This window comes from Harmonia axyridis, chromosome 3 (genome assembly GCF_914767665.1).
Source record: "Harmonia axyridis chromosome 3, icHarAxyr1.1, whole genome shotgun sequence".
NCBI lineage: Eukaryota > Metazoa > Arthropoda > Insecta > Coleoptera > Coccinellidae > Harmonia > Harmonia axyridis.
The window spans coordinates 63,095,016-63,109,303 of record NC_059503.1 but is presented as its reverse complement, the minus strand read 5'-3'; the positions used below and the strand labels follow the sequence as shown (position 1 = coordinate 63,109,303).

General features: G+C 35.9%; 1 protein-coding gene across 1 annotated transcript; it reads right to left on the bottom strand.

Annotated features, from left to right (window-relative positions):
• Positions 1–7,368: 7,368 nt before the first annotated feature.
• LOC123676656 lies at positions 7,369–13,736 on the bottom strand. The gene is made up of 4 exons (XM_045612753.1): positions 12,947–13,736; positions 12,420–12,824; positions 9,861–10,444; positions 7,369–7,725 (listed from the first exon to the last, which is right to left on the bottom strand). The coding sequence occupies exons 1-4, from the start codon at positions 13,590–13,592 to the stop codon at positions 7,681–7,683; spliced, it is 1,680 nt and encodes a 559-aa protein (XP_045468709.1). The 5' UTR covers positions 13,593–13,736; the 3' UTR covers positions 7,369–7,680.
• Positions 13,737–14,288: the final 552 nt, after the last annotated feature.

The window sequence follows — 14,288 nt, the reverse complement described above, 5'->3', positions numbered from 1 at the left end:
TCCCACATTATTATTATTTTTTCAACAGTGATAGGTTCGGACGCGGTCTGATGCACACATGGCGGTACTAGTATTAAATCCATATGATTTTTAGTTAGTACGAACCTTCAAACGATAGGTACGTGTCAAAATTTGACAGCAGTTCGACCATTAGTTTGTGAAATATTGCGTTGTGTGTGAAGATACTTTTGTTATTTGAAAAAAGATGGAAAAGTAAGAATTTCGCGTACTGATAAAATATTGAATTTTGAAGGGAACAAATACGGTTGAAGCGAAATGAGTCATATGAGTCCTCCAAGGTTCACGTCTAATTTGGAAACAGCCTGTATATTGAATAAAACAGAACAAACTGTCCATGATTTCAAATTTGTGAAAATGGCATTGTGTTATTATTTCACAAAAGAAATTTTTTTTCAAGGAAATATGCATTTCATCTTCACAACAAGAGCTTGATTAATTCGAATTTAATAAAAAAGATAAAGATTTCAATTTCCCTGCTGAAGTCGAATGATAATTCCTTTTCGATTATCACCTATGATTTCAATATCAGCAGCACAAATCAACTTCAGGAGCAGGAAACATAATCTGTTCTCTTTCCTTCCTTGAAGTTCTTACAAAATTACCAATAGGACGCCCTCTCGAGTTACGGAATGGCGTTGTTATTGACGTCCTTGTCCCGTTTCGGAATACAATTTGGTGGATAAACAATCTCATAAAAAGCGATATATTCGACAGTCTTGTTAGCTTCCCTACTTTATATTGGTCCTTTAGCTATGGTACAAACAAATCGATTCTGAGAACTCGTGTTAATGAATACCTATACTTTTCTGTCTTAAGGATAGCGCAAAAAAATGGTAACGTCAAATATTTTTCAAAAATTATACGAAAAATTTTGAGATATTTTGTAGCTATTTCTTTTTCCTCTTCAATTCCCTAGTAGATGATAATAGTGTGGGGCGATATCCCTCTAATATCCGGCCATGTCATTGCTTATTAGATCATTTAGGCCGTACAACTTCAACCGTCAGTTTGAACCTATATTTAATGCCAAAATCGAGATGAATCAAGAAGAAGAGTTAAATATAATATGAAGAATGTAATTCAGAGGTACCTCTAAAATAAAAAAAATCAATGCCAGACGTTCAACTGATATTTACATTCTTTGTTGTATAAAAAAGTCTTAATTACAGTACATAGATCAATCGGATTAATCTTGACTATAACAGTAGTTCGGGTGAAGGCAGGTACACATTATGGAACCAATTTAATCGCAAGTGAAGTCCACCTTATTCATCCGTTGACTAGTCATAACATTCTTTCGATTCATACCCATATTTTCATACTGATAGCTCCGTATGATATTACACACTTGAAAATCGTACTTCTTTTTTTTTTGTATTTTCTTCATTCATTACCAAGTGCAGGTGTTAACCAATTTTATAATATTTATTATATTTCGCGCTGTACGTCGCTAAGGCTGATAAACAGAAGATTTTCCTAATTGACGTGGGAATCTGCTTTTTCGAGGTACCCGTGGAGGAAGTAGTTAGGTTTTTGTCCGCTGGGTGGCGCACCGCAGTAATCATACTGCTTTCAAAGTGAACACATCGAAAACAGTTGCAATCTACTTCGGAGGAACAACAGTAAAGAAAGAGAAAGCAGGAAACGTCAAAATAGAAAACCAGACGATAGAATGGAAAAAGAAAGCAAAATATCTGGGAGTAATACTGGATGAAAAAATGAATTTTAACAAACATATAAAAGAAAACAGAAAAAAAAAAGGCAATTGCACGGCAGACTGTACCCATTGCTCAACCCTAGAAGTAAACTTTCCTCAGAAAACAAGCTGAAGATAATAAAAATAGTGCTAATAACAAGCATTACGTATGCAAGAGTTACCTGGTACAATACGAAGGACAATAATAATGATCAGTTGCAAAGTACGCTAAATTCAGTAAGAACAACAACGCCCCATGCTATATTACTAACCAACAAATCAGAGAAGAACTGAAAATTGAAAATATTGAAGAAATAGTCAATAAACAAAGAAAGAAGATAATAGAGACTCTGAAAGAGCACGAGAATAAGGAATTAAGAAAGATAATACAAATCAAAATAGGAAAGACAGATCAGAGGAAATACCTCTTTCAAAGAACTAAATAGAAGAAAAAAAGTGAAATGAAGTAGGGAGGAAAGCCTTCCGATCAGACAACAGCAGAAAATAGGAGAAATGAAATGAGAGGCGAAGGGAATGTAAATTCCGGACCTTAAACAAAAAGGAGATCTGAGTTTGTTCGTCATCTTGGGTTGAGTTATGCGGTACTGATGATCCCTAATACGGCTGAAACCGGTATATCGCTACTATCCCTTGATGACATGCATTCTACTGGGTTTACTTTCGATCATAATTCCTATGAAATAATGTGGAAATCTTCTGTTTGACAATGGTTATGTTGACGGCATTTTTGTTGATACATTAACCAGATAGATAATTGATATCGTATGATATTACACACTTGAAAATCGTACTTCTTTTTCTTTTAGTATTTTCTTTATTGATAATTATATAACTGAAGAGCTTGTGTAATGAACTATATCAAGACATCCCGCATTCATTGAGAAACATACTTTATTCGAGATTTAATTAATTCGGTCCTTAGTTGGCGGAAATTCATTATAAACCAAATAAAAACAAAGTGGTTTCCTCTAAACTATTGAATTGTTTGCAACAATTATTTCGCCACAGTGTGGCTTCATCTGGCTACATTTTTTGACAGATCGAATCAGATATTTTTCTATATTTAGGAATTTTGTTGCTTATTTGATTTTTTAGCCTAACTATCACCTACACTAACGTCTGATACAAAATTCGACGCGTTCTAGATTTTTCTTGAGATTGAATGTATTCAAAGCATATCGTTAATATCAAACATTTACATACTCTCTGTGCAATCGATTATGTCCAAGTTATGTTAGAATTCTTCTCTTAGAGAATTAGCACCATTTTCGGGGGGAAAGTGAACAGAGTCATATAATATTATTCCTTGAAAAATCTCTTTATAGTCTCTCGTCTCCGCTTCACTCTCCGCTCGAATGACGGTTTGATATTCTCATAAAATTCAATGGTAACGTTTCAGCTCCTTAGATTCTGATATTTATCAAATTCATTTTGGACTTGCGAGCAAACTTTTCAGATCAAATTTAATTCCACAAAAAGTATACACTCCTCGGAGTTTACTAAGCGAGCGACTTTCTGTCTGCCGCCTTGGCGAAATATATAATCCAGTACGGCCAGTGTTCTGAAATATAGATTCTAAAGTTTATTATTGGAGCGTTGCTTATCCTTTCCGAACTCATTTCGTTCTAGATATCGAACAGAGAATTCGTTCGGATGATATCTTATTAAGAAATCGGTTGCAAAATAATAAAATGAATGTACAGGGTGTCACCTCATTGGAAGCATTCGGAGATCTATAAGATTCAAAGAAAAAAAATCTTCAAAACCGTCCAATTTCTTATTCGATATAATAAGATATCAGAGAGCATATCATATATACCTTGATTCGTTTTTGGGTTCTATTTCTGTTGTTGAGATGATAATTGGAATAGTTCTCGTTGATATTATTCCCCATTGGCGCTTTATCTGAAATTACAGGTCCCTATATTTTGAAATTTTTTCGACCTCTTTTTGACGGATATTGTTGTTATTAGGTATTGCTACGTCGATGAGTATTGCTGCCTTTTGATGTTTATCAAACAGCAGTATATCTGGCCTGTTGTGAGGGACTGTTTTATCAGTCAAAACTCAAAACTGTACGATCCCAGTACAGTTTATAGCGTTTGTTTTCCAGGATGGTTTCCGGTCGATACTTGTAGTATGTCACTTTTTCAGAATGAAATAGTGTTGATTTGGTTTCCATTTCTTGGGTAGGTAGTATCTTTCCTACTGCATCGTGTCTCTCTTTATATTCATTTCCTGCAAACATTTGACATCCTCCCGTGATATGTTGGATTGTCTCATTCGTTGGACACCCATAACGGCATCGATCGTCAGTAATAGTTCGGTCCTTTATGATATGCTTGCAGTAATTTCTTGTTAAGATCACTTGATCTTGGATGGCTAAACGAAATCCTTCCATTTCTGGATACATCGCACCTGATGTGAGCCAATAGTTCGACGCTTCAATGTCGACATGATCCTGGTTCACCTCGTTGAAATGTCGTCCATGTAGGGGCTTTTCTCTCCATCTTTGCAGCTTTTCTTGGATTGTCTGGTGATAATTGCTCCTTGTGTAGTTGTAAAGATGTTGATTTGTCTGCTTCACACAGTATTTTGTAGATCTTTGACGTGCCTGCTTTGTCTTTGAAGTATGTTCGTAGGCATTCAATTTGACCATGAGCAAGTTCCATGATGTCTAGCAGACCTCTGCCTCCTTTATTCCTCGGCAGTGTCGTCCTCTCAATGCTACTTTTCGGATGGTGCTTGTGTGCTTTTGTCATCAAGGTTCTCATTTTGCGTTGCAGATTTTCTGTATCTGTTTTGCTCCATGGAATTATACCGAAAGAGTATGTTAGAATTGAAAATGCAGATGTATTGAAAGCTCTTGTCATGTTCTTGCTGTTGAGGTTTGTTTTCAAATTTTTTTTGATTTTCCTAATGAACTCAGTTGTTAAGTCTTCCTTCATTTTTTGATGGTTTATTCGTCGGTTTTGTTTCATTCCTAGGTATTTATAAAGGTCGTCCGATTTCATTGCTTTCATCTCCTGTTCATTGGAGAGAACTATCGGTTCATCTTGGATTTTTCCACGTACTACGCTAATAGTACGACACTTGTCCAATCTAAATCATCATTATTATTATTATTATTATATTGTCATCTGCATTTCTCAATTAATCGTCGACCACATATGGACCATAGCTGCATGCTTGAGCGGTAATATATCATGGTGGCCCAAAAATTCCCTCATTTGCTTTTCTATTATATTTCATAGAATTTAGAAAGAGCACACTCATACACAACTGACGGAAATCAGTAGGTTTATTGACTTTAGGTAATGGCATTACAAGTACCTTCTTCCACGAATTGGGAAAATATGAACACAATATACATTCGTCCACAACATGTCGTGTGATATAATCAACAATGAATAGACAGCATAAGCGAAATTATTTCTAAATTTATCATATAATGACCAGAAGCATTCAATTTCATTCTAACCATTCATCATTGCTCGATAACTTAAGCTGGAACAACTCGTCGATTCCTGGTTCCCGCCCACGTGCTGTCACTATATAATATCGAAGTTTTTCCTGACCTAGTTTCACACCGACAGCCGCAGGATAGACAAAAAAATTATTAATTTCGTTCAAAGTGGCAAGATTGGCTTTTTTTATGCAACGAATCAATCCTTCCTAATTCTTTCCATCTTTTTCTGGAATTGGAATTATGAAATTATAACACTTTGCAAATATTGGCGATACTGAATTGTGACAGATGTCTAGGGGTGGTTTGGCTTATTTGAAAACCAAACTCCTATCCGGGTTTTTACAAATTTAATGAAATCAAAATTTGCGAAAGTCGATCGTTCTAACTCTACAAAATTGAAGTAAAAAATTCAACTTAAATAAATCAGCTTTCACCGATTCCTTGAGTTTTCAAAATTAATGAAATGAGACCACTTCAGCAGATTATTTTCTGCCTTTAAAATACCAGATCTCGAGAAGGAAAACCCCATTCGGCAAAGTTGATGTTATTACGCTGGAAACTAACTAAGCGGGTATATTCTCTATTTCAACGAGGAAGTATTTCAGGAGTGAGATTGATTCGATGTATGTAATATTCCAGTTTTATGGAATGTTATTGTACTTGATGTTTCAATCCCACAAAATCTAAAACAACGTATGCATCTTTTCTGAAGTGTCAACAATCATTGGAAATCTTTCAGGAAATTCTTTGTTCCTTTCTCTAGATACGAGCAACCGTAGCTGATTCATCCGCAACCAATCACGTACGATGAATTGACAAATTACCACGTCTTTGCAATGTGCAAAATCGTTGCAATTGTTGAAGGTGAAAATTTTTTTTCGATCTTATGGCAGAAGTTGTATAGTTCCTCAATTGTTAGTAATATGATGAAGAATCATTTGTTATTTTAATCTTTTCTAAAGTATTCTTTCTAAATTTTTGCATAATTTTAATAATTTCAGTTATCGAGGGTTCTTTTTTACAATTTCGACTCGTTTAAATAGTGCATGAGTATTGTATAGATTGAGAAAAGAGATTTTACAAAAATGCAATTCTCCTTCAATTGTGACAAACCGTTGATATTTGAACAACTCAATTCCTTGAAGATTAATCTGGAACTGCTTCATATCAATGTTTCTGTACGACCTATGAAAAAAATCCGCAGGAGACCTAATATCTTCCCGAATTTTCACGTGAGTTGAAAAAATGGTCCGCAAAATTCGCATCAACGACACCTGAATTCACAACCGGTTTCTTATTTGTAGAAATCTGGTCTATCAATGAAACTTTTTGTAGAGAAGTAACAGTGGTATTTACTATAATCTGTGACATTCCGAAAATTGGAAATTCAAGATTCAAGGTTTTGATCAATCCAAAAATTTTCAAAACTAGTTTTTTACTAAATGAAGAAATATTTCAATTTATCACACGACAAAAAAAAACCATCAAACGTAGAAAAAATTGAATCTGAAGGCGAGTTTATGCATTATATTGATTAAAAGTAGAAAAATATGAGCACAATAACAAGAACGATGTATTTTTGACGAACAACTGAATAAATGAAAGATTTCAACGGTTTAAAAAGGAAATAATGAGATATTGAATAACCAAGAAGCAAACTCACGGCAATAATCGATTCCATTATTTATTTTGGAAAAAGTGGCGGGAACGAATGCGAATAATGAGATAAGAGAAATCGAAACATCAAAGTAATGGAAATCTTTGGGAAAAAGTTATTCCATTTTCCGATTATGGGTTACTAATTTAACAAACAGTCCATACCATGTTTGTTGATGAAGCCTTACTTCACGATGGGGACTCCGAATTGACATTAACATATTCATCCATCTAGGACTTTGCTTCCGGGACTAACGAAGGTAGAAAAAGCATTGAAATTGTTGGTCTTTGATTTAGAAATTTCTACTTTCACAAAATGCATTTCAGACCATTCTGAACAGGTGCAAACGTGAATTTCTTGGGTGTTGAATCCTTCTCCGAACTTTTCAAGAAATGATGTTACGAAACACTAAATTGCATTATTATTAGCAATATTGACAGTTTCTTCCTCTGTACTCCATTTTTTCTCTACAGTAAATTAAATCATTGTAAATATACACATACATATTTCCAAAATCTTTATTCAAAAAAATTGTGAATAAAGGCAGTTTGCTCTTAAACATTTATGTAGAAGATTGATTGGTTTATTACATTTCGAGAGAAACTTAAGTTCACGGGTTGCGAACTCTGACATTCTGAACTTAGTTCATGCAATAGATTTCAAGGGGCACTTCTTCCTTGTAGATATCTTCTGGAACGAGAGATTAAATCTTTTTTTGTTATGACTTCAATTCAACTAGTTTTGATAACATGGGTAGATATAATAATTGAAATCGTTGGTCAACATCCTAGGGGCCTTGTTGAATTAACCTCTAGTTCAAATGCTTTTGGGAGTATTAATAGCTGCAGTCGATTTTCGTACCTGTGGGAAATCGATTGAATTAAATTTTTTTATTCAACAAGGAACAAACACTGAAACACTTATCAGATGAAATATAGGGATACACATCATTCTCAGGATATCAGTACCACTACGAAATGATACAAGAGTAGTTTTGCGTGGATGTTGCAGTAGAACAACGAGATTGGTAATAATGTCTGTTATTTTCGAATTTTGAACAGAGAATGCTCTTGAATAATTGAGTTCAAGTCATTGATATACATAGGACTACAAATTATAAAAGTTTAATGAGTCTACTTGATGAAGGATATTTAATATAAATCAAATAATTTGACAACTATTGTGTCTAATCCTTCACAATAATATATCTATATGATATATTTAGTTTATTTTTGTCTTGGAATGATATTCCAATTTTAAATGACAAATTTAATAATCAACCAAAAGAAAATTCAAAATTACTAAAAATGTATCAATTAAGTAAACGGTTAACTAATTAATATATATATATATATAATAATTTATGTTGATGTAGTTGTTTAATTAGTTAACCGTTTACTTAATTGATACATTTTTAGTAATTTTGAATTTTCTTTTGGTTGATTATTAAATTTGTCATTTAAAATTGGAATATCATTCCAAGACAAAAATAAACTAAATATATCATATAGATATATTATTGTGAAGGATTAGACACAATAGTTGTCAAATTATTTGATTTATATAGGACTACAAATTTGCTTTCGCCGTTTTTTTTTCCAGAATTCGGGGCTTTATTGTGAAAAACTGGTCACACATTTATGATTCAAAGTGTTGTCCATCGCTGGCCACTACTTTCTCACATATCGGGCAACGTACGAATTCCGCGTTTGAAAAACTGGTCATCTTTTGAAGCGATCCACGAATCGATCCAATTTTTCACTTTTTCTTAAGATTATATGTGCTGGTCAATCAGGCCGTGTGCCATTGATCGAAATAAGTGATAGTCTGAGGAAGCAACGTCTGGAGAATACGGCAGTTTGGGAAGGACTTCTCATTTCAACGTTTCCAAGTATGTCTTGACCACTTTCGTAACATGGTGTTGAGCATTGTCATGCTGTAAAATCACTTTATCATGTCTCTCGTTGTATTACGGCCGTTTGTCTTTCAAAGCTCGGCTCAAACTCATCAATTGCTCTCGATAACGATCGCCTGTGATTATTTTAGTCGGTTTTAACAACTCAAAATACACTACGCCGAACGGGTCCCACCAAATATTGAGCACGACCTTGGAACCGTGAATATTCGATTTGTCCGTCGACGTGTAATATCCTCATGATTTTCTGCGCTTTGGATTATCGTAATGAATCCATTTTTCCTTGTTTCTGAATCATTCCCATGACTTTCATGGCTTGTTGCGCCACTCCCATTGATCCTGACAATTCATATTGTGTTTAACAGGAGTCTTGATGAATGCCTCCAATTCTGCATTTTCGAAAACCTTCTCTCTTCCACCGCCATGCTGGTCTTCGACGACAAAAGCACCGTTTTTGAAGCGTTGAAACTACTCTCGGCACGTTTTTTCACTAATAGCGGCCTCACCATAGGTATTTGAGAGAGTTTTCGATGAGCCTCAGCAGCATATTTCTTCATATTAAAGAAGAAAATTAAAATCTCCAGCAAATGATGAGTGTTGGCTGGTAAGCTTACATGTTTAATCCAGAAAAACTGTATGATGCAGACACAAATCCAATAATATTTCAACGCCGTTATTTTTACAATTACCTGAGCTTATAGCATGACATCTACGATCTATTTCTTTCGAATAACACTTACCGCTTCATCCATCTATTCCACAACGTTGATTAAAAAGCAAAATACATATTTGAGATAAAAATGGACTCAAAAGCATGCGAAATATCATTATTGTCGTAATTGGAAATCGTAGCAAAACCTTCATTCGGAATTTGGGTACGATTGGACAGATTTCACTGAAATTTTGTGACTAAATGAAAAAATAAAAAGTTCATAGATGAAGTAGGTTGGTTAAAAATGAGGTTCTCACACAGTCAAGGAAACTTGTTCCTAAAAAGTTCCATATGAATTGTAAATTCAGATGTTAAATGAGATTGTATTGAAATTATATGGTACGACTCCAAGAAATTTCTGAAAATTACCTCCTCTAGGTTCAAGTCTTTCGGCATCTCTAACTGAGGCTTCTTGTTGTCAATCTCCAATTCCGCCTCTTCGGCTACAATATCGGCTTCTGTTATGGTGTTCTTATCAGATTCCACACTTCTTCTGAATTTGGACGTGCACTCAGTTTCAGTTGTGGCAGAGCAAGAGGTTTCCAATTTCTCAGTTTTCTCAGTACTCACGTCTTTCACTACTCTTTTGCAGTTTGGCAAATTGCAACTGTAACACTTGGGATACAGTAAGATACCTGGTATTATCTCGCCGCAACAGTGTATGCTCCTAGAGTCCCTACGGTGCAACTCATCATCCGTCAACACTTTTCTGAAATCGATGAAGTTGAACGCGTTATCCAGGCACTGTTTCAAATTGGTGATCACATTCCTCTTGTAAGGACAAGGTACACAACATGGCTGTGGACACGGTGAGCAATGTGGTGGTTCTTGTAGACAAATAATCGGTACCTCTTTTTGACAGGCGATGGGTATTTCTTGGCACATTCCAGGCAACACGATGCTCAATGAGTTGTTCACCAACAGGATGATGGTCATCTTTCCAATGTTAATACCTGTATGATAAAAAAAATAGCAGGTCATTTTTACAGTTGAGTACCAATACAGATGACGCCCTCTTAGTCGAGAAATCTGAGGTCGATCTACAACGCCTACTATCAGGGCCGTCACTAGCTATATTGCCGCCCTTGGCAGATACCCAATTCGCTGTCCTAACAGAAGCTAACTCTGCAGAATGCTAAAAATTAATATTGGATAATCGGGCTCTAAGGCCCGCTCTAGCGTTTTTGCCGTCCTGGCAAAAAAGTCGGCACCCTAGAAGGTTTGAAGTTTTGTAATAATTTTGTATAAAAAGTGAAAATGCGTACTTATTTTTATCGTTTCTAATTTAAATCCAATAGATGATCTGGGAAACGTGGAACTAATGAATAAATTATGAAATCTATTAATTGAATTAGGTTTCATTTTCTTCCACTGAGTTTTCATAAAACGTTCGAATATTTCGTGTTTGTTTCTTTGATATGATTAAATGAAACAGCCGGAAGATGCGGATGAACCATTATTTTTGCAGACATTCTTTATGCTAAGATGTTTAAGGTTAGGAAATTTGATAAAAAAAATCATTCCTTAAATTCATTGAAGTTGAAACAAAAAATATTCAATCCATTCTTTTAAGAACCTAGAATTCTCGAAAAAAGTAGATGATGGCGCCTTTCATTATTTACCGCCTCTGTAGAGTGGTCCATGTAGTTTTCGGGTTCTTCAAAAAAAAAACCACATAGACCACTCCACAGAGGTGGTAAATAATGAAAGAATTAGGTTCTTCTGCCTGGAATCGTGTTGTCAGGGGTCTCTGCTGACTTGGGAGTGCCGTAACACCATAAAGCAACTGGCCAGAGGAAATAAGGTGACTCCACTATGGGTACCAGGGCACTGTGGGGTTGAAGGAAATGAAAAAGCTGATGAACTTGCAAAAAGTGCATCAAGGTTAAGACCTGCTGGACCTGAGCCTTTCTGTGGGATAGGAAAAGACCAATATAAAGCTGCGGTCCAGCTATGGGAGTTGAAAAGCAGGACAATCCACTGGACTAACACTCCTAGACTTGTTCAGGCAAAGAAATTCGTGAAGATTTCACCTACCCACGCCAAAAAGCTCATGAAGCTGTCGCGAGCCGAGCTTCGGGTGATGGTCGTACTGCTGACGGGGCACTGTCGGTACAAACATCATTTGTACCGTATGGGAAAGTCAGCAGACGAGATTTGCAGGCTCTGTGGATCGGAAGCAGAAACAGCCGAACACTTGATATGCAAGTGTCCGGAGCTGGCTGGCCTAAGAACCATTCACATGGGTAAGCCGGTCCTGGATACCAGAGAGGTAACGGCCAAGGCCCCTAAGGAGGTTGCCAATTTTATTAACGTCGTTGACGACCTCCCTGGGTTTCTATGAATGAGTATGGTAGAGAACGAAAGATCGGCATGGTCGCAGTTCCCGGAAGGCTTACCGAACCAAAACGACCCCAGTTCAAATAATAATAATAATAATAATAATAATGAAGATCTTTCTGTAATGTTACTAAGTTCTGCCCTGGCGAATCAAAGAAACTAATCATTTTGAAGGGTGCTACAAAAACTGACCTATAAATCTTGAAAATGAAGAAGCTGATTTGAATGAATACACCAAATTTCTTGGCATGTGCCTGATGGAAAATTTGTGATCGTGTTTTTGGATCATCCGAAAAAACTTTTGGATAACTGGTGGCTCAAGTAAGTGTTGCTTGAAAGCTTTCATCTCTGACAGTCAACGATTTTGACATTTGTTTGAAACATCTGTTTCAAATTTAGAAAAATTTTACTTTTGAGGAGTTTTTTAGCAAACGAGATAATGCTAATAATAATCTCAATGATACTCTATAGCTTTTGAACATTTCTGGTTCAATTTTAATTCCATAGGCCTAACATCTCATGAAGCATGCATGGTTTTCAATTATTGGCCCGTTCTTTCTAGATAATCTATATTGAGCTAATGAATACCTTCTTGAGGACAGCATCGAGGTTCATGGTCACACTTTCGACACAAAGGAATACATGGACATGGTAGTTTGCAGCTTTCGCAATTAGGTACGAATAGGATCGGAATGAAGGTGAGGTTATTTTTGTTCAAGAAATCATCCTTCAACTCTCTTATCATGCTCATGAGTTCCTTCTTCGCTTGCAATATCTTTTCATTGGTATCGCAGTCTCTGTTGGCAACGTGGGAGTATGCTTCCTCTGGGTTCGAGAATTGATAGTCGGTTTCACGCCTTCTTCGATATGAGTTAGAAGATTCAGGATCTTGTTGCAGCCACCCTACTTTATATAGTCTTGACTTGTATTCAGGGGATCCTAGGAAATAGGCAGGAGGTGCAGCATCCATGACGAATGAATGCTCTTCGGGATCTGCGACATACAAAGTTCTTAGTTATAAGTTGAAATTATCAAAATTGCACTAGCTTTTTCAAAGGAATTCTTTGCAACTGTTGAAACTTGCTACAGAAGTTCCCTAGCTAAAATTAACTCACCTGCCTCAAAATCACTATATCCATTGGCAGTTCGTTCATCCCGAAAACATACAGGGTTGTTTTGTCGATAGAATCTCTCCTCACTCTTATAATCATCCCTCAGATTGAATGGATCATCCTCCTCCTCCCCTTCTTCCAGACCTGTATTACTTTTTTTCTTCATCACCTTATCTTTCACCGAGTCCTTCACTTTATTATACAGATTCGATATCCCCTCTCCCAAATCTTCACCATGGTACTCGTTTTCATTGATGACGTAATTAGGATCTTCCAAATCCGATCTCTTCATCACTTCTTTAGGTTCTTCTGAGGTTGGCATTTCGGAAGTTGACATTCTCTCAGAGGCTGTTTCTCTTTTTTCGTTTAAAGCAGTTCCACCTGTTCCGGAAAATTCCCTGTAGTTTTTTGATACAGCTTCTGGTCCGTCAGATGTTTCGCTTCTTTCTGTCAGTGTTTGGTAATCTGCTGCTTCCTGTAATCCTTTCGGCTCTTGCTTCTGGTTTCTGTTATACGAAGTCCAGTCTATCATGTCATCAGAGTCTCCAACTGAGTTCAATAGATGGTTCCTCGTGAAATAAGGTTTCGCTTCCGAAGGTGGCAGAATATTTGGACTGATAACCATGAAAACTAAGAAACTTATGTACATCGAGTTTCTAAAATAACACCCAATCTTATGACTGAGTTCCACATAATAGAGGGCAACAATGGATGCTGATTTAAGATTGTAAAACTCTGTAAAAATAGGATAAGATTTTCAATATTGACGTTTTATTGTCAAATTAATCAACTGATTTCGTTTTGAAAGGTAGTGAAATTAATCACCTCATGAAAATGAACTGAGATGGACAGTTTGAAAATATTTCTGGCAGAAATTGATATTGGTTTCCCCATTGATCCAAGGTTTTTGAATTATTCATTAAAATTAGAGACAAAATTTCTACTATGAAAGGCGAAATTTGGAATTGTTTTCATCAAAATAAGTTCCATTGAAATTAATATTTTCAGCAGTTTTCAATAACGTGGTAACTTAAACCAAGGCCGATTATCTATCCAAAAATGATTTCAACATTGAAATATTAATTGGAATCGGGAAATTATTACTGCTTATAGTTTTTTTCGATTCTTCATATCCCTGAAAACACCCCTGCAGGTGGCTCCAAATTTCATATGCCTTATTGTTCTTATTTTTTTTTTTTGTATAATGAAAATGAGTTGAATGCTGGAGCTGCATCCCCAAAACACAATCCCATATCTCAGTACCGATTCAAAGTTGGCGTGGTACAGTATTATCAATGTCTTCTCATCCATATGTCTGTATACCACTCTGATTCCATATCCAGTG

Coding starts and splice junctions, on each gene's coding strand:
- LOC123676656 (XM_045612753.1), bottom strand. CDS start 13,592: ATGTACATAAGTTTCTTAGTTTTCATGGTTATCAGTCCAAATATTCTG. Junction 12,825..12,946: donor ATATAGTGATTTTGAGGCAG/GTGAGTTAATTT, acceptor TGTATGTCGCAG/ATCCCGAAGAGCATTCATTC. Junction 10,445..12,419: donor TCGATGCTGTCCTCAAGAAG/GTATTCATTAGC, acceptor TTTATCATACAG/GTATTAACATTGGAAAGATG.